The sequence below is a fragment of the Neoarius graeffei genome, chromosome 21 (assembly GCF_027579695.1).
Source record: "Neoarius graeffei isolate fNeoGra1 chromosome 21, fNeoGra1.pri, whole genome shotgun sequence".
Taxonomy (NCBI): Eukaryota; Metazoa; Chordata; class Actinopteri; order Siluriformes; family Ariidae; genus Neoarius; species Neoarius graeffei.
The window spans coordinates 52,103,882-52,125,422 of NC_083589.1; the positions used below are offsets into that span (position 1 = coordinate 52,103,882).

General features: G+C 41.9%; 1 protein-coding gene across 3 annotated transcripts in view; it reads right to left on the reverse strand.

The window, feature by feature from the left end:
- The window catches only part of stab2 (stabilin 2), a 129,022-nt gene that overhangs the window by 95,994 nt on the left and 11,487 nt on the right, over positions 1-21,541 (reverse strand). For all 3 annotated transcript variants that reach the window (XM_060903329.1, XM_060903328.1, XM_060903330.1), the window contains 15 exons: positions 19,922-20,007; positions 19,732-19,798; positions 19,514-19,609; positions 17,023-17,145; positions 13,553-13,749; positions 13,311-13,441; positions 13,072-13,205; positions 12,847-12,932; positions 8,715-8,858; positions 8,487-8,630; positions 6,762-6,824; positions 6,545-6,661; positions 4,741-4,794; positions 4,544-4,624; positions 1,380-1,532 (listed from right to left, as the gene is read on the reverse strand). In XM_060903329.1, coding sequence (XP_060759312.1) covers positions 1,380-1,532; positions 4,544-4,624; positions 4,741-4,794; positions 6,545-6,661; positions 6,762-6,824; positions 8,487-8,630; positions 8,715-8,858; positions 12,847-12,932; positions 13,072-13,205; positions 13,311-13,441; positions 13,553-13,749; positions 17,023-17,145; positions 19,514-19,609; positions 19,732-19,798; positions 19,922-20,007 — 1,676 coding nt within the window. The remainder of the gene's footprint in view (positions 1-1,379; positions 1,533-4,543; positions 4,625-4,740; positions 4,795-6,544; positions 6,662-6,761; positions 6,825-8,486; positions 8,631-8,714; positions 8,859-12,846; positions 12,933-13,071; positions 13,206-13,310; positions 13,442-13,552; positions 13,750-17,022; positions 17,146-19,513; positions 19,610-19,731; positions 19,799-19,921; positions 20,008-21,541) is intronic.

Genomic DNA, 21,541 nt, shown 5'->3' on the forward strand with positions numbered 1-21,541 from the left:
TCGCATGTGAAAAAATCGGATCTGTGTCGTTCAGATTGTCAATAACAAATCGGATACAGGTCGCATATGGGCAAAAAAATCGGATATGGGTCATTTCAGGGTGCAGTCTGAACGTAGTCTAACACTACGTTCACACTGCAAGGCTTAATGCTCAATTCCGATTTTTTTGTGAAATCCGATTTTTTTGTGAGGTCGTTCACATTAACAAATATATGCGACTTGTATGTGATCCTCAGTATGAACGAAAAGCGACCTAAAAGTGTTCCGCATGCGCATTGCAGGATACGATGACGTCACACGCAGTGAGCATGGCCAGTGTTTACGGAAGTAACCTAAAGTTTCCTGTGTATGACAGTAGCCAGCATGGAGTACCTGGCGATGATGCAGTTGTTGTTGCGACGGAGCCAGAACATGCACAATAGCCTGATGTTAAGGAGGAGGTTGAGAAGGAAGAGGGCAAGGGGTTTGGCTCAGGCGTTCTGCAGGGTAGTGATTGCAACCTCCGTTCAAAGGAACGTGTGGGTGCGGAGTCGCATTGATGTCATGCGCCATGTTGTTGTAACTTTTTTTGAGAGACCCGCCGCCTACTTCAGCGCAGAATAGTGACGTTTGTGGCTTGTTGATGACGTGTAAGTCGGATGAATGCGACCTGGCGGTTCAGACTGAAGTCGCATATGAAAAGATCGGATAGGAATCGGAATTAGGACCACATATCCAAACGGCCTGGGTCGGATTTGAAAAAATCGGATCTGTGTCATTCATATTGTCAATAAAAGATCGGATACAGGTCACATATGGGCGAAAAAATCGGATTTGAGTCACTTCAGCCTGCAGTGTGAACGTAGTGTAAATGTACTAGCAGGGCTAAGCTTCTCCTGTTGATCAAAGATAAAAAGGTTTCGTTTTTGCATCCACATTATTATTTTCTCCAAACAAATGGAGGATTATTTTGGATTTGTGTGCAACCAGGTGTAACGGCATCACCACCACCACCACCAGTTACAAGAAATGACACAGAATGGTGTGAAGAACAGGGGTTAGGGCTGGATACTTTCTAGCTCAGACTATAGATTCATGCAGCTTGTCATTGACAATCATTTCAGGTGATTACAAATAGATTTGATCTCCATTTGGACTGATATTTTTCATCACATCTAACCAAAGTACAAATTACAGAAACAGACAGGTGACAAAACAAAGTCGAGTGTTTTACAGCTTGAAGGAAAGTGTGACAAGCTACATGATTCTTATTAGAGTATGCCATCAATTAAAATCTTGTAGTAGAATGCACTGCTCAAGCCTAATAGTTGTACTCTTGAGTTATTGATAGATATTTATAGATGGATATTGTTAGATAGCTATCATTGGCTGACTCTCACCTTATAAACGTTACTTTCCATGACATCACATCGATGAGGAAGGATGGGTTCTATGGATGGCGGGATTAGAACATCCACCAGTGAATACAAACATCCGTTCTTTGCTTCAACATCTGCCTCAGCTACTGCTACCCCACTAACCAGAATTTGACCCTGAATATGAACAGAACTCATGTTACAAATTGTTTAATATTTACAAGCCGAACAATCATTTTACCATTCCACTACAACATACTGCACTCATAATAGGCACCAATGACTGTATAAGAAAGATATGACACACAGTAATTCAAATTGCTATTTAAAAGAATTATTTTTTTCAAAGAATAATATTTATTTCACTTAAAAGCTTTAGGTAAAAAAAAATATTGGCACCCCAATGAACACATACATATATCTCATCTCATCTCATTATCTGTAGCCGCTTTATCCTTCTACAGGGTTGCAGGCAAGCTGGAGCCTATCCCAGCTGACTACGGGCGAAAGGCGGGGTACACCCTGGACAAGTCGCCAGGTCATCACAGGGCTGACACATAGACACAGACAACCATTCACACTCACATTCACACCTACGGTCAATTTAGAGTCACCAGTTAACCTAACCTGCATGTCTTTGGACTGTGGGGGAAACCGGAGCACCCGGAGGAAACCCACGCGGACACGGGGAGAACATGCAAACTCCACACAGAAAGGCCCTCGCCGGCCACGGGGCTCGAACCCAGGACCTTCTTGCTGTGAGGCGACAGCGCTAACCACTACACCACCGTGCCGCCACATATATATATATATATATATATATATATATACACACATGTATATCAGTCCCCAAAAAACTACTGTTTTCTTTTGTAAAATCATTTTGTCCTCCATCACCCTACCTGATGGCAAACAACAAAATGCAGCCCCTGAACTTCACCAAGCATCAGTGAACCTACAGTTGGAGTTGTCTGTTGTGGTCAGGACAATTTTTATTTCTTTATTTTTTTTAAACAGTCAACATGTCTGGTGAACATCGGGACTGTGTACAAAAGAAAGCATTTGACATCCAGAGTAAAATATAATAGTGGCTAGTTAATGCCTTGGGTTGAGGAATATGTATATTTATTATATCTACATTCAGTGTATATGAGCAATTGTGAGCTCTGATTGGCTACTCTCTCTCTCTCTCTCTCTCTCTCTATATATATATATATATATATATATATATATATATATATATTAGTGCTGTCAAGCGATTAAAATATTTAATCGCGATTAATGTGCGACTGTCATAGTTAACTTGCGATTAATCGCAATTTAATCGCACATTTTTGTCACATGAAAAACCATTGTAATTCTCTTATCAGCATAAAAAAGTGAATGGGCTTGCTTTGTGCCAATGTTTTTCTTATTGCAAAGCATAACACGTCTTGACACAGCCACTGCAAAGTGAAACCTAAGCCGAGCACCAGGGCTAGCAAAAGAATCATGAGTGAAGTGAGACAGGTTACACAGTGACGGTAGGCTTGACATGCTTGATTATAATATAAAGTACACTATTATATTAAGTTTAAGTTGTTCGTTGATAAATATTGCATTGAATCTGATCTTTAATGTTTCAGCTCACTTAACACATTTTGTACTTTTACACTTTCTGCCTGTTGATGCGTCGCGCTGTCCAATCAGAGGTGGCCAAATTTGCATATTACAGGAAGGATTTCTAGGATAGCATTGAGTTTACAGTTCAGAGGGATCTGGCTTCTTTAGACGCTGTCTTCTTAAAACTGAATAAATATTTAAAAAGAGCCAAATGAGCCAGTCTTTTGAACGGCTCTTTTCAAAGAACGGATCACAAAGATGCGGATCCCATCAAAGAGCCATAAATCCCATTTCTACTAGCGCGCCCTGCCCACGCTGGTTCTTTGGGGAGGGGGGAGGGCAGAGGACTCTGGCTGTGCGGGGCGTGGCATTACAGTCTAGCTGCTATGCAAAGTCTCTGTTGCAAGTTCCTGGCAGTTTCAAAAGCTTATGAAAAACCTACATCATGTCACAGAGCGTTAATCTCACGATAAAAAAATTATCGCCGTTAAAATTGAGTCAAGTTAACGCGTTAATAACGCGACATTTTTGACAGCACTAATATATATATATATATATATATATATATATATATATATATATATATATAAAACATTTTCCTATCCACATTTACTGGATATGAGTTTAATTGCACGCTCTGATTGGCTACTCTACTACTAGGATATCAGCTCATATACCGTGAGGAGAGAAAAACAAAATGGTGGAGCGTGTTGCTGAACCAAGCGAAGACGAAATAAAAACCCTACTCGAAAACAAAACCCCAAAAAAACAAACAAAAAAGCAACAAAATATGGAATGAAAGTATTTCATGGTAAGAATGTCTTTTTTTTTTCAAGAATTATTATTATTATCATCACATTTTTCACAAATTGCTCCTGTCATTTCACCAGTTTTTTTCCATTCTAAGTGGAAATTATTTTGTCGGATGCTTCATATAAAGTTTTTATTTATCGAATTTGCAAAAAATAAAAATGCTCTGTTTATCAAAATCCAGTGAATGTGGATAGAATAAAACAGTTATTATATATATAATAATAGTTATATACCACGATGGTCTAGTGGTTAGCACGGTCGCCTCACAGCAAGAAGGTTCCAGGTTCGAACCCAGTGGCCGGCGAGGACCTTTCTGTGTGGAGTTTGCATGTTCTCCCCGTGTCTGCGTGGGTTTCCTCCCGGGTGCTCCGGTTTCCCCCACAATCCAAAGACATGCAGTTAGGTTGATATGGGGCGGCCTTGGGCTGAGGTGCCCTTTAGCAAGGTACCGAACCCCTGACTGCTCCCCGGGCACTCTGGGCTGCCCATTGCTCTGTGTGTGTGTGTGTGTGTTCACTGCTTCAGATGGGTTAAATGCAGAGGATGAATTGAAGTGTGCATGTGATGAATAATAAAGGTTTTTTTTTAATTTTAGCCGAAACTATGGTTGCCTTTTTTTTTTTGCTCAGGGTGTCAATAATTCTGGAGTTCACTGCATATTAATCATGACATTCTTAATTAAACAGTAAACTCTCAGCATTTATTATTCATAAGCAAGGTTAGCAATAAAGCATCACATTTGATTAAAGTGAGAGTTTATCTTGATTACTCACCATAGCAGTCACATTAATTGTCAGGACTTGATTAGCCATGGATATGGTGTGTGAGATGGATACGATGTAGCTGGCTTTCAGCTGAAATGTTGACATGAAAAGAACACAAATAATTAGGAAATTTCATATTTGATGAAATATGTTTGATGTTCCAAAAGACTAAAATAGCATCATGCTTTATGAAGAGCGACACACACCTGGGCCATGGCTACAACATGGTTTCTCAGTAATTCCAGTAATTTCGGTTTACCCTGTAGATAAAAGATGAAGAAACAGAACAGTAGAAAATGCTCTCATTACTGTGTAGTGCAATGTAATGTGTATTATACTGCCCTAAATACGTAAGCTTCACAAACTATAATCGGGGAAAAAGTCCATAAAATTATACTTCACTGAACATGGGCATTTGTATAATATGGATGTCTATGTAAGTATTTAAAAGTGAAACATAATTGAGTTTAACTGATATTATAAATTATTTTTATGGGATTTCTTCTCTTAACATGGTCTCAGGCTTTCAAATTTGTACCAATTCTCACAGCTCAAGTCATATGAAAAAGTTACGCTACAAAGGTTCAAATAGGGCTGCAGGTGGGGCTAGAGTTTATACCTTTTATTAGAACTTCATTTGTGTGAAATTGAACATTATCCAGTGATACCACTGCATTTGAATGAATGATAATTAATAAGAAATTTTTCATGATTTTAGACCCCCCTTACATTATTATTATTATTATTATCTCATCTCATCTCATTATCTCTAGCCGCTTTATCCTGTTCTACAGGGTCGCAGGCAAGCTGGAGCCTATCCCAGCTGACTACGGGCGAAAGGCGGGGTACACCCTGGACAAGTCGCCAGGTCACCACAGGGCTGACACATAGACACAGACAACCATTCACACTCACATTCACACCTACGGTCAATTTAGAGTCACCAGTTAACCTAACCTGCATGTCTTTGGACTGTGGGGGAAACCGGAGCACCCGGAGGAAACCCACGCGCACACGGGGAGAACATGCAAACTCCGCATGTTCACTTCTTTAGAGAAGCTATAAAACTGACCTTCCTTTGAGCAGATTGAGTTTCTGGAGCATCACATTTGTGGGGTCGATTAAATGCTCAAAATGGCCAGAAAAATGTCTTGACTATATTTTCTCTTCATTTTACAACTTATGGTGGTAAATAAAAGTGTGACTTTTCATGGAAAACACAAAATTGTCTGGGTGACCCCAAACTTTTGAACAGTAGTGTACTTGTGACTTGTCCTCTAGGAAGCCATGGCCTAATGGTTAGAGAAGCAGCTCTGGGACCAAAAGGTTGCTGGTTCAATTCTGTAGACCAGCAGGACTTGTTGACGTGCCCTTGAGCAAGGCACCTAACCCACTGCTCTGGCAAGATTGGTGGTGTACCTTGTGTCTGACTAGTCAAAGAAAAGCTGATGATGTGATCATGCGTTTGATTGGTGCCCGACTGAAACAAAACATGACTTATCTTTTATCTATGCTGTTAGAACACTCTAATTTCCCCTTGGGGTCAGTAAAGTCTTTTTTTTATCTTATCTTATTTTATCTCAATCACTTAAGCAAGCAAAAATGATATTCATACAAATTAAGATGGATTTGATTGGATGGTTTAAATACTTCAAAACATAAGTTAAACTGGACAGTTGTTGTCAAATATTAAAATAAATTATGAATTATGAATAATTAAATATAGGAACAAAGCACAGATACATAAACAGACACCTCTGACTATACTGAAACTAAAATTGAGGGGGAAAAAGGTGCAAAAATGTTTCTATGGATCCAGATAAATGCACTAAAAGTACATTCTTAAACCTTATTTTATCTAAAACTGATAAATCAGATATCCAAAAGCTTTTTTCACTTAAAACTCAATTTCAGACAAAATAGCTTACCTTTGTGCAGCGGTGTAGTGTGATAGCGTGTCATAATGTCAGGAGGTAATGAGGTAATGTAATGTGTGAGGTACAGGCCTACCTCCTCAGACTGAAGGTAGTTTAGCTGGTCTTCTTTTATTAAAGTAAACGCTGCATTTGTGGGCGCAAACAGCGTATAGGGACCAGCCTCTTCCAAAACGTCCACCATGTTGGTTTTCTGTACCAGTGGGATGCAAGCAAAGATTTCTAGTTTTACAAATGGATGGATGAATTTATGGATGAACTTATGACAATATACGGTAAGTCTTCTCCATTACCTTGATTAAAGACTTAAACATGGAGAACTTGCCGTTGTCTGACAGAATTTTCATCAGGTTTTCCTGAGTTTAAAAAAAATGAGTTTATTATAAGAGTTAGATCGTTAATCATGTACATATGTTATGTAAGTAATAAAACACTTCATGTCATGCTGGTTTAGGAAGATCATTAACAACAGGGTGGTGTGATGTGGCCCAATGCAAAGCATTAACATTACCATTCCCCAGTTGTTGACAGTTTAACTTGTCAGACTGTCAGAAACGCTGTTATTAACTACTTATTAACTGAGCGCAAGGTCTTTACGGGAAAATATCAGACCGAGGTCTTGACAGTACGGCCCGAACCATAGGTCTGATATTTTCCTGTAAAGACCAAGCAAGCGAGGTTAATAAGGAGTTTATTATATGGCTTTTTTATTTCTAAGATTAAAATAGATGGTCATTATAATGAGGCGTGACACTGCTTTCAGTCACGTCATATTTGTAACGTAGTTGAGTCGTGCATGCAGAATAAACAGCTAGCGATGTCAAAACTGAATTTCTGTTAGCGGTTAGTGGTTTCTGAATGCTCTTCATTGCTCATTTCTTGAATAACTCAGTGACTCTTTTTGTCTTTTGGCCGTTTTTGATTCCGTTTTGATTTCCAATTCATCTTTTTTTGTCTTTTTTTTTTCCCAACATTGAAAGCCGGTGCCTTGGAAAGAAAGTCCGTAATCGCCCACAGGCATTACGGGAAAATACTGCCCACCAAGGAACCAATCAGAGTGCACGATTTTACCAGAAGTATCTCATGCCATATAATAAAGAAAATGAATCAGGCCTTTCTGACCAATCAGATTTGAGAATTCGCCAGTGCTAACCTGCCAACTACAGTATTATCTACTCTATTGTATGCATCAGAGACATGAACCACAAACAAGAAGACTATAGGTAAGTTGGAGGCTTTTGAAATGTGGACATACAGAAGAATGATGCGTATCTCAGACACTGAAAGAAAGAAAGACAAACAAAGGAGTCCTGATATGGTGGGAGAAAAGGGAAAGCTGGTATGTGACATTAAGGAAAGGAAGATACAATACTTTGGACACATCATAAGAGCAGATGAGATGCAGCGGCAGCTTTTAGAAGGCAAAGTAGAGGGTAACAACAAAGGACATGGATGAGTGATATTACGGACTGGATGAAAATGAACTAGGGCGGCACGGTGGTGTAGTGGTTAGCGCTGTCACCTCACAGCAAGAAGGTCCTGGGTTCGAGCCCTGGGGCCGGCGAGGGCCTTTCTGTGCGGAGTTTGCATGTTCTCCCCGTGTCCGCATGGGTTTCCTCCGGGTGCTCCGGTTTCCCCCACAGTCCAAAGACATGCAGGTTAGATTAACTGGTGACTCTAAATTGACCGTAGGTGTGAGTGTGAATGGTTGTGTGTCTATGTGTCAGCCCTGTGATGACCTGGCGACTTGTCCAGGGTGTACCCTGCCTTTTGCCCGTAGTCAGCTGGGATAGGCTCCAGCTTGCCTGCGACCCTGTAGAACAGGACAAAGCGGCTAGAGATAATGAGATGAAAATGAAATGAAATGAAAATGAACTATGTCCAATGTGTCCGTACAGCTCAAGACTGACAGAAATGGAGATCCATGATTGTAACCTTCTGAAAAGAAGATGACACTAATGAATGAATGAACCTGCCAACAGAAACCATGAGCTTATTTACCGTACATATGAACAAACCTGACTGTCGCTTATTACAGTAGAAGAGACTGTGTCCAGAAGTTTATCAACGATGTGAATCATCCCATTTGTAGAGATGATATCCGACTCCAACAGCACTGCTTTTTTACGACTGCCATGGATGCGGACCTTCACCTGGCCAGACTGGAACAGAAGAAAGGTGGAGTATATAAACTGGAACAGACCAGATACTCCCCCCCCCCCCCCCCCCCCCACACCCTTCTCTACCTCCGTTACTGACTCAGCTGATTTCCCAGTCAGGGTGTAATAGAGTATTCCGTTCCTCAGTGTATCAGAGTTCACTTCTCCCGGGACCATGTGCATCTTTATGAGATAGCGAGCCTTCACTTGATCTAACAGCAAAGATTTCACCTGGAACAGGACAGTATGACGTACAATTAAAAGCGAAGCTTTGTATACGCTTATAATCAAATGGAAAAGACAAAATTTTTTACATTTAAAATAGATAAAAGTAATTTTATTAATTCAAATTGTAATTAATTAAAAGACATTCAGTGTGTTTGGTTTCACAGATGTTCCTTCATTATCAGAAAAATAACAACAATGGTCTAATTGCATATGCTAAGATATTCCATCCATCCATTATCTGTAGTCGCTTATCCTGTGCAGGGTCGCGGGCAAGCTGGAGCCTATCCCAGCTGACTATGGGCGAGAGGCGGGGTACACCCTGGACAAGTCGCCAGATCATCTCAGGGCTGATACATGGAGACAAACAACCATTCACATTCACATTCACACCTACGGTCAATTTAGAGCCACCAGTTAGCCTAACCTGCATGTCTTTGGACTGTCGGGGAAACCGGAGGAAACCCACACAGACACAGGGAGAACATGCACACAGAAAGAAGGCCCCCGTTGGTCACTGGGCTCGAACCCAGAACCTTCTTGCTGTGAGACGACAGTGCTAACCACTACACCAACATGCCAAGGTATTATTCATGGAAATTTTTCAAATGAGACCAGTTTAAAACTTTGCATCCCATTTTCTGAATGTCATGAATGTTTTCTAATAACTTGTCTTTCAAACCGCCTCCAAACTCTTTTTCCTTTGAGCAACTCTTGGCTTGTGTTGCTCTCACTCATTCTTTCAGTAAATGCCTAATCCTGTTCAGGATTGAGGTGAATCTGGAACTTATCCCAGGAACACTGAGTGTGAGGTGGGAATAGATGCTTGATGAGATACCAGTCCATCACAGGGGTCCATATACATACAGTCACACACTGATACACACCTGCTTTGAGTAGCTGATCCAACTATTGTCATACTTTGGGGGATTGGAGGAAACAAGAGAATCTGAAGAAACCCACATGGACGCATGAAGAACATAATCCCCTCCATGTTAATTAGATGAGCTAATTAACATGTAACTCTAGAATGACTGTAAATGGCACAGGCGTTCTGAACTCCTCCATATTAATGACACTCTGAAAGCCCCGCCCCGATCCCCTCATCTCATATTAGCACTCTCTCATCTCCTCTCAAGTTTCCCAGTTGGAAGATGCCCTCACACCACATGCTTGATTTCTGTAAATGTTTTAAGTTCATTAACGTGTTCAACTTGTCTAATGTTAGTCAGGTGTCTTGTAGTCAAGTCAATAAACCTCGAGTCTGAGTCCAGTCTCGAGTCCCCAATGTTCAAGTCCTAGTCATTAAAGAAAATTTCAAGTCGAGTCCGAGAACAAGACTCCACCTGCACCATCTGATGGTGGCTGTTGCTTCCTTTATGTGAAAGCGTCTCTGCTACTGTGTTGGACTAACGTTACTGTTCGACTGCGCCATTTTAGTTAACAGGCTACAGATAAAAAGCTTGTTCATCGCTCAGCAAGCCCCGCCCACTATCAGTAGGGCAAATAACATAAGAGAGGGTTAACACTAGCTAGTTCATCGCTCAGCAAGCAAAGCCTGCTATCAACAGAGCAATGAACATAGCATGTCACTTCCTTCTCTGGGTGGAGTCTTACCAAATGACGATTGAAGTTCGAGGTTGTCCCCGTCGTCTCCTCGATAGTTCTTCTACATATGGAACACATGTGTCCTCGTCTCCAATTTATGAGTACGAATGCAGTTAATGCACGAGTCCGAGTCATCAGTGCTCAAGTACAAGTCAAGTCACGAGTCCTTAAAATTAGGGCACGGGTCGGACTTGAATCTGAGTCCTGGACTCGAGTACTACAAGCCTGTGTCTTGTCTACAGTTACTAAGGATACCACTAAAAATTTCACCTGAAAATAGTTGGGTGAAAGAGAAAAAACTTAAAAATTCCAACAACGAGGTATAAAATCTAACATACTGGAAATAATTTTAAAATAATTTTATAACCCGCTGTCCTACAATGTGTTTAAACAGTGCATTTATGCCAGTGGAGGTAGAAACCTGAGTGTTTTCCTTTTAAGGGTTGGCAGGTCTGAGATCAAACCGAGGACCAAATACAATTTTCAAAGATATTTTCAAAGATAATTTTAGCAAGTGATTTAAACTTGGTGGGCGACACAGCAGTGCAGTGGGTACTATTGTCGCTTCACAGCAAGAAGGTTCTGAGTTTGAGCCTGCAAGTCATCCAGAATTTGCATGTTCTCCTAGTTCCTCTGGGTGCTCTGGTTTCCTCCCACAGTCCAAAGACATGCAGATTAGATCACCTGCTGGGTTTCAGTCATGTGACTTTTCTTAGCGGTTTTACCGGAAGTGAAATAGCTGGTGGTCTAAACGGCTGCCGTAGTGCAAACAACTAGCGATAACTTATCAGAGTACGCTCGTAATCTAGAAGCCACTGCTGGTTTTAGATATATCCAGAAGATTGCTATGTGCAATGGAATCGACCCCTACAGTCTGGGAAAGAAGGATTTGTTATACGATCTCGAAAACTACCCTTCAGTCGAGTTCCCCGACATCTCGAACTATCTGGTGTTGCAGACGTCCTTCTACACCGCAAAACAGATGAAAGCGTGGAAGAGTATGGAGGCTTACAACTTTTTTGTATGTGGCTGGGTAAAGGACCTCGCTATCAAGTTGCTGCCGAATGAATCCTGTCTTGTTTTTGTCCATGTATGTTTTTTAAAGCTTTTCGTTCACATCTTTACAACGAAGCGCTGCAAGTTGAAGTGTAAACAAACAACAGTTCACTTGATTCTCACTTGTGTTGGCTCTTATCTCTCAGCTAAATCATTCACAAAGATCATCAGAAACCCCTTTAAAGACCTGGATCTTAGTTAAACAAGACGGAGAAGTGATCACGGCGCATTGTAACTGTACGGCTGGGGAAGAATTTTGTCGCGACCTTCATGCATATGGACTTTGTGAGGAGTAAACAAAGAAACAGCTGGGGACTTTATACTTTGTGACTAAAAAAGTACCGTAAAATAACGACACATAGCAAGAAAAGTACTTGGAAAACACTAAGGACGTAGCTGAGAGGCAAATACAAACTTTTCACCAAGTGATCACTGCAAACTCGAGCATGCTTCAACTCGGCTCCCTTCGATTTCAGTGAGAGGTTCAAAAGCCACCTTTCTCGACGTCTTTTTGTGAAATCCTGTGTTCGTTCACCCTTTTTTATTAGTTCACGGGGAACCCTGAAGAAACTTTTATCAGTTTCACAGTTTGATCGATTCGGACAACCTAAAACAACGCAAGCGTACAAACGCTTTGTCAACTGAGCTTTGGTAGACCACCAGCTAAAGTTTTGAATAACTAATGAGGCGGATGTGACGTCACGTGAAACCCAGCAATAGGTGTGAATACATGTGTGAATGGCTGCGTGTCTCTCTGTATTAACCCTGTGATAGATAGGCGACCTGCCTAGGGTGAACCCTGTCTCTCACTCAGTGTCAACTGGGATTGGATCCAGCTCACCCGCAACCCACAAAGGATAAGCGGCATAGAAAATGGATGGATGGATTTAAAATTGCCTTGTTGAAGAATATATTTATGTTTGTTTTATTTGGGGATAAATGATTATAAAAAGGTAAAAAAATAGCTTCTTTTCCCAGGGCCTATGGGCAGATGCGCAGCTTGTGAACAGGCAAGGCAGGCAACTGCTTGGGGCCCCCTGAGAGTCAGGGCCCGAGGGCTTATTTATTTTGTTTTTTATTGTTTTATTGTTCTTTACCATTGTATTTTCACATTTGGAATTTAAAAAACTTTGGTTTCATACATTTTTCGTTGGTGTCAGATTATTTATAACATATTGGTGATGAACACTGGTCAGAAGGGCCTCCTGGAAATTTTTGCTTGGGGCCACAACAGACTCTAGAATCGCCTCTGCCTATGGGGGACACAAAGTTTTGCAGTTGGGTGTGTGTGTGTGTGTGTGTAATTTTATAATTCTATACGTGAGCTCACAGACTGAGTTGATTTGAAAGCCCTGTTCTTTGGCACAAACACAGTGAATGGTCCAAGTGAGGTCAGAGGCCAGGACATGGCGCCCTCTGAAACCAGAACATAACATGTTTGTGAAACTCTGACAAAAACACCTGCTTAATATTTTATAGCACAACTTTAAAATGACTGCAAATAACATCTTAATCCAAAGGTACTTTGACATCCGACAGCGGTCATGTCACTCACCAAACAAGCTGATGGCACTCGAGAGCTGACCGTATGAACGGCTCTTAGGGTCAGTGTTTAGTTCTTTCAGACGCTGGATTATGTTGCCGAAGCAGACTTTTCCATTGCCAAGGAAACCATCTTGACATTTACACCTGAAGGGAAATATGTCCAAAATGATAACGTTTGTGTATTATTAGGTCATATTAGGGAAAAAAAACAAGTTTGCACATGTATGCACAGGCTTTGAGCAAACTCACTCCACTGTTCCTGGTGCCACTGTAGTGCAATAGGCATTCTTGTGGCAGGAGTCTGGTGCACACGCATCTCTCAGACTGCAGCCTACTCCCACGACGAACTTCTCAAACCCTTCTAGACATTCACAGTGAGCCTAAGTTCAAAAAACACATGCAGGTAATGAAGTGGAAGTGTTTATATTTGTACAGCGAATGCAATTTAGCAATAAAACTAAACTAATGAAATAAACAGGTAAAAAAATTACCTTCTTAGGTCCATCATACACACATCGCGAGGAGTTGCTTTGGCAGCCGCCATAGTCGGTTTGACAGGGATCGATGGGCAGACACACTAGCCCGTCTCCCTGATAGCCTTCACTACACGTACATGTGTGTTGGTTCGGCCCAGTGTGCACACACACGGCATGCTCATGACACACACGCTTCTGGCATGGATTAATCGCTGTAAATAATAGCAAGGGATACCACATCAGGAATAAAACACTTTGGGGTGTGCTGTTATAGGAATATAATCAATGACAAGGAATGTGATACAACAGCGGAGTTCATTTTACCACCACAAAGTTTGTTATTTTCCAATAACAGTACATCCTGATGTCCTGATGTGTTTTATTCCTCTTATACCTCAGCAGTTTAGCAACACTACATTACTTTATTAAAGAATAATGTGTCACTTTTTGTCTGACGCTGTAACCATAACAACACTCTTGCCAGTCCGAGCTAATATCAGCTAACTAACTATCCTAGCTTGTTATTGAAATTAGAGTCAACATTTTCAGTAATACAAATGTCGTACAGATGTAATAAAGATTAGTGTAACTCTGGCGATGATGAGGTTGTTTGCTGTTTGTGTGGATTTTGGAGACAGAAAATCAACAAAACTGAAGTTGCTGTGAAAGAGAGACGTCATCTTGTACCAGGGAAATGTCCGCAAAAAAAAGGCAAATTTTTGAAACGTGAAAGACCGGCTACAGTAACGGAAAGCGAGAAGAAAAGACATTATGTTATATGCGAAGGAAAGGAAATGCAGAACCAAGCTAATAAATATTGGTGGTCAGCGAGCACCTCGGTGTGATCAGCTGTTCGTTTAGCGACAGAATGATGGAGCTGTCAGTGCACGCTCAAAGGTAAACCTGTAGATGGCAGTAATGCGACACTGTGGATGCCAGCTGCTGTAAAACCCAAAGGAAGAAGAAGAAAGTAAACCTGCGCGTGCGCATACGAACTTCCTCTGTCTGCTTGACTGCACAAAGCGAGCGATTTCATGCACATTATTTGCTTTAATCCCCTCAAATTAAATAACTTCCCAGCGACAGAATGGCCTGGGTTTATATCACAGTGACCAAATTTCAGAGGGAACTAAATTTCACTGATTTTATGAAATCGAAAAGCTGTCTACTTTTAACGTAATGCAGTATAATATCAAACATCAAGATCATTCATTCATTTCCTATGCCGCTTATCCATTGTGGGTCGTGGGTGAGCTGGAGCCAATCCAAACTGACATTTGGCAAGAGGCAGGTTCACCCTGGACAGATAGCTTTTCACACTTATGGGTAATTTATGCCGCTTTTCCACTACCAACGCGGCTGAGTTGGGCTGAGCCGTGCCGTGCTGAGTTGGGCTGAGTCGAGCTGAGTGGGGCTGTTGGAGTTGCATTTCGACTACAACCACGCTGAACCGTGCTGGCTGGAAGTGGGTGGACACATTGGGTGGAGTTAGCGAAAGTGGGTGGACGTCACGTGATGTCGTTAGGCGGCGCAAACAGTGACATCAGTGAGCTTTTAAGCGGTAGTCTCACGACCCGGATAGTAAACAATAAACATGGAGGACATGGAGTCGTTAGTGTTGCTGGTCTTGGTGCTGTGGCTTGTTGTCACCGACAACGCCAACAGATACTGGCAAGAGCGTATAGATGAGGCGAGGCGCATAAGGCTTCAGAAATTCTCGTAATTCGTAATTATTCTTCTTCCGGGTTTACGGTGTTTACAGATCCCAGCGTGCTCGCGGGGCGTGTGTGGGCATGTGAGGACACTCCTCCTCACCAATCAGTGCACAGGGGAGTGTCTGCTCACGCCCCCAGCCTCACTCAGCTCGCTTTGGCTCGCTTCAGCCCCACTCCAAAACCGTGCGAGTTTTAGGGGCTAAACAGGGCTGAAGCGAGCCGAGTCGTGCTGTTTTTTGGTAGTCGAAACGCGAGCCGTGTCGGGCTGAAGTGAGCTGAAGCGAGCTGAAGTGAGCTGAAAAAGGGTAGTGGAAAAGGGCCATTAGAGTAGCTAGTTGACCTAATCTGCATATCTTTGGATTGTAGGGAAAACCGGAGCACCCGGAGAAGACCCACGCAGGCACGAGGAGAACATGCAAACTCCACACAGAAATGCCTCCGTCGGCCACTGGGCTCAAACCCAGAACCTTCTTGCTGTGATGCGACAATGATAACCTCTACACCAGCGTGCTGCCCAACATCATGCTCAAACTCACTCTAATTTAGAGTGGCGAAAACATAGATAATCGATTACAGTGTCATGTCATTGTCATTCATATTCATGAAACTCTTACCTTTACTTCAGGACCAGGAACACCAGCTCTGTTACTATTAAACCCTTCACTAGGTACAGTATCATACAGCAGGTTTTCAGGTTTCCACCAAGTACCGAGTTCAGGAGACGTGTTCAGCTTTGCTCAGTTTTTTTTTAAATTAATTAATCTCGCTTAGAATATTTAACACTTATTCCACGAACCCGAGTCGTACATGAGCCGAGGTGCATAGTGACGAGTTGGCTATAAGCCATGCACGACTCGATTTTGTGGAATAACTGTTTTATTCTATCCACATTCACTGTATTTTGAGAAACAGAGCATTTTTATCTTTATTTTTTGCAAATTCGATCAGTAAAAACTTTATACAAAACGTCTGACAGAATCATTTCCGCTTTGAATGTAAAGAAACTGGCGAAATGACAGGAGCAATTTGTGAAAAATGTGATAATAATAATAGTTATCTCATCTCATTATCTCTAGCCGCTTTATCCTTCTACAGGGTCGCAGGCAAGCTGGAGCCTATCCCAGCTGACTACGGGCGAAAGGCGGGGTACACCCTGGACAAGTCGCCAGGTCATCACAGGGCTGACACATAGACACAGACAACCATTCACACTCACATTCACACCTACGGTCAATTTAGAGTCACCAGTTAACCTAACCTGCATGTCTTTGGACTGTGGGGGAAACCGGAGCACCCGGAGGAAACCCACGCGGACACGGGGAGAACATGCAAACTCCACACAGAAAGGCCCTCGCCGGCCCCAGGGCTCGAACCCAGGACCTTCTTGCTGTGAGGCGACAGCGCTAACCACTACACCACCATGCCGCCCAATAATAATTATTGAAAAATAAAAAAGATACGTTCTTACTATGAAATACTTTAATTCCATATTTTGTTGCTTTTTTTGTATTTTTTTGGGTTTTGTTTTCGAGTAGAGTTTTTATTTTGTCCTCGGTTGGTTCAGCAACACGCTCCGCCATTTTCTTTTTCTCTGCTCACGGTATATGAGCTGATAGCCTAGTAGTAGAGTAGCCAATCAGAGTGCACCATTGCTCATATCCAGTGAATGTGGATAGAATAATATATTATGTAATAAGTTATGTGATACATTATTGCTCTTTTGTGGTGTAAAGATGCAGCTCCTGGTAGATCCATCACATGAGTACTTACAGGTACACTGAGCTCCATAACTGAAGTAACCAGGTTGGCATTTGCACACCAGATTTCTTGAAGTCAGGTCTTCAAAACAGCGTGAGTTAGGACCACAGCGCAGAGCAGCACAACCTGGGAGCTCTGGAGAAACACATACACGAATACAGTGATTCACAGGGTTGCCAGGTCTGTGCTTTTCCCAAAGAACTGACTTGCTGACTTGCTTTTTTTTTTCATTGCCATGGTGAAGATCACTTTTTCAAATACCTAAGAGGCTTTTTTTTTTTAAACAGTGAATACATATTATGGAAGCTTGTTTCCACCAAGTTACCTCACAATTGCGATTTAATATCGCTCAACTGCAACTTTATTTCATCTCAAGTTATTTTCACCCAATAACAAGCAGAAACAAGTCAAACTCACAACTATGAGACAAAAAGCTGCAACTGCAGCGCAAAAAGTCGCAATTGTGTGATATCTTGCAACCAAGAGATAAAAACAACTGCAAATTTGTAATATGAACTTAAAATTGTGAGGTCAAAATGTGTAATTGTGTGATATCTGGCAATGTGGAGATAAAACGTTGTCACTGTATACTATTAAATCACATTTGTGAGGTAAATCTCTGTAATATTTTCTCATGTGTGGTGGAAACAAGCTTCCCTGTGATAGTTATGTAAAAATAGCCTGAAAATAACTTAACTTTGGTCAATTTAGAAACCTCGAACTGGATCAAATGTGTACTAAAGCTAGCATGAGCTGCTTTAACCCAGTGAAGTTGGGTTAGGATGCAGACCAGCTTGACAACTTGTGAGTTAAATGACTAAATTACACCAAAGTTGCTATGATTATAGAATATTTTTATCATATCAGTACAAAAGAAGCTTCGGGCAGTACTTTTTCTCAACAAAAATATGGTACCAACAATTTTAATGTTTTTATGACATGATTTTGGGATTTTTACATTTTCAAGCCAGGCTTGTAGTAGAGCCCTGCACTCCCGCGGGAGTCCCACGGGACCCGACGCAAAGCAGTGCAGCCCAGGACAAATTTTGAAAGCTCATTGCGGGCGCGAACGGGAGGGGGAGTGCACAATGCGGGCGCAGGCGGGAGAGGTGATAAGCTGCAGTCCCGCTAACTAAAAACGTGTTTAAAATAAAATTTATAAATTATTAATTTATGTCTATCATATATAATTTGTGCTGGATATTTTATTTGGCATTAATAAAAACATTTTAAGATGCCTAAATTTGCGGCGCTCAACTTGGAATGTGTCAGCAGAATGTCAGAGTCTAAACAATAAACTTACAATAAATGAAGGATCGGTCAGTGGAGAGCTCAGCTAAGCTCAGCATGTTTAATTCCCCAAGCCAATGACAAGAACTTTCGTGAGAAATAACGCGAACGTCTGCATCATGCGGGATTTGCGGGCGGGAGCGGGACAAAATATGGCAGGCGTGGGCGGGAGCAGGACTGAAAATCATAATTCTTTGTGGGAGCGGGTGGGAGCGGGACTGCACAATGCAGGAGCGGGCGGGAGCGGGACTGAAAATTCTGTCCCGCGCAGACCTCTAGCTTGTAGTACTCTAGTCCAACTCGTGCCCTAATTTCAAGGACTCGTGACTTGACTTGGACTTGAGCACTGATGACTTGGACTCCGACTCGTGCATTAACTGCATTTGGACTCATAAATTGGAGACGAGGACTTGGATTTATTATTTATGTTTTGTAACATGCCATAATAATTTGGCATAAGATATTTACATCTACATTAATTTTTATACTAATTTCGTCCAAGAGAATGCACATTCACCTGTTCATACGTCATGTTCAGGAGCAAACTAACGTTAATGGTGCTAAAATGCCTGGAGAGACGCCCCTAGGATTGTCCGCTTTGCTTCTACAGACTTCTCATGCAGTGGGAAAAAATGCACTGCTGTGTGTTCCATATGTAGAAGAACTATCGAGGAGACGATGGGGACGACCTCGAACTTCAATCATCATTTGACAAGACTCCACCCAGAGAAGGAAGTGACACGCTATGTTCATTGCTCTGTTGATAGTGGGCGGGGCTTACTTGCTGATCGATGAACTAGCTAGTGTTAACCCTCTCTCATGTTATTTGCCCTGTTGATAGTGGGCGGGGCTTGCTGAGCGATGAACGAGCTTTTTATCTGTAGCCTATGAACTAAAATGGGGCAGTCGAGCAGTAACGTTAGTCCAACACAGTAGCAGAGACGCTTTCACATAAAGGCAGCAACAGCCATGGTCAAATGATGCCATTGGGGTCTTGTTCTCGGACTCGACTCGAAATTTTCTTTAATGACTTGGACTTGACTTGGACTTGAATACTGGGGACTCGAGACTGAACTCGGACTTGAGGTTTAGAGACTCGACTACAACACTGTTTCAAGCTGGACTGTTTTATTGACCATTGAGCTGCCTATGTTGGACAGATCTGGCAACCCTGGCTCTTCTATGAAAATTACATCCTTTAAGTGAAACGTACCCTGGTCACAGTCTAGTCCTGTATATCCTGAAAAACAGGTGCACTGTCCATTCCCTCTCGGTCCACTGTTGCAGACGCCATGCTTACAGGTGCACACTAAACAACACACACACACACACACACACACACACACACACACACACACACACACAGAGTTAAGCTTCAAGAACAGCTACCACTTCTGAGATATTATAGAAGGATGGATGGCTTTAGATTACCATTGCTGCATGTGGGTCCGTATCGGTTCTCTTCACATTTCTCACATGCTGTTCCCACAAATCCTGCCTGCAGATACACAGAAATACACGTATACAATGGATCAGTCAGTTGCACTTAGAATATACAGTGTGTGTGTGAGAGAGAGAGAGAGAGAGAGAGAGAGAGAGAGAGAGAGAGAGAGGCACTTACTTTACAAGTGCAATTTCCAGCGCCCCCGATACCATCAGAGCAAATCCCGTTATTATTACATGGAGCAGCTGCTGACCCTGGACACTCTAAAAAGTAGAAATATTAATTCAGAGACAGTAAAATCCCTGACAATAACTGCAATAGATGTATATTCATATACTGCATATTATATACTACAAACATGCACCAGTATATCTGCTATACTGCTTTATATACATATATATATATATATATATATATATATATATATATATATATATATATATATGGGCCTTTCTGTGCGGAGTTTGCATGTTCTCCCCGTGTCTGCGTGGGTTTCCTCCGGGTGCTCCGGTTTCCCCCACAGTCCAAAGACATGCAGGTTAGGTTAACTGGTGACTCTAAATTGACCGTAGGTGTGAATGTGAGTGTGAATGGTTGTCTGTGTCTATGTGTCAGCCCTGTGATGACCTGGCGACTTGTCCAGGGTGTACCCCGCCTTTCGCCCGTAGTCAGCTGGGATAGGCTCCAGCTTGCCTGCGACCCTGTAGAAGGATAAAGCAGCTAGAGATAATGAGATGAGATGAGTTGTGCTCATAAGTTTACATGCCCTGGCAGAATTTTTGCTTTCTTGGCCTTTTTTCAGAGAATATGAATGATAACACAAAAACTTTTTTCCCCACTCATGGTTAGTGGTTGGGTGAAGCCATTTATTGATAAACAACTGTTTTCTATTTTTAAATCATAATGACAACAAAAAACATCCAAATGACCCTGATCAAAAGTTTACATACCCCAGTTCTTAATACCATGTATTGCCCCCTCTAACATCAATGACAGCCTGAAGTCTTTTGTGGTAGTTGTGAATGAGGCTCTTTATTTTCTCAGATGGTAAAGCTGCCCATTCTTCTTGGCAAAAAGCCTCCAGTTCCTGTAAATTTCTGGGCTGTCTTGCATGAACTGCGCGCTTGAGATCTCCCCAGAGTGGCTCAATAATATTGAGGTCAGGAGACTGAGATGGCCACTCCAGAACCTTCACTTTGTTCTGCTGTAGCCAATGACAGGTCGACTTGGCCTTGTGTTTTGGATCGTTGTCATGTTGGAATGTCCAAGTACGTCCCATGCGCAGCTTCCGGGCTGATGAGTGCAAATTTGCCTCCAGTATTTGCTGATAATGTGCTGCATTCATCTTCCCTTCAACTTTGACCAAGTTTCCTGTGCCTTTGTAGCTCACACATCCCCAAAGCATCAGCGATCCACCTCCGTGCTTTACAGTAGGAATGGTGTTCCTTTCATCATAGGCCTTGTTGACACCTCTCTAAATGTAACGTTTATGGTTGTGGCCAAAAAGTTCAATTTTGGTCTCATCACTCCAAACTACCTTGTTCCAGAAGTTTTGAGGCTTGTCTCTGTGCTGTTTGGCATAATTTTTTGTTGGTCTACCTGACCGTGGTTTGGTTTTAACGGAGCCCCTGATTTTCCATTTGTTAATCACAGTTTGAACACTAATGACTGGCATTATCAATTCCGTGGATATCTTTTTGTATCCCTTTCCTGTTTTATACAGTTCAACTACCTTTTCCCGTAGATCCGTTGACAATTCTTTTGCTTTCCCCATGACTCAGAATCCAGAAACGTCAG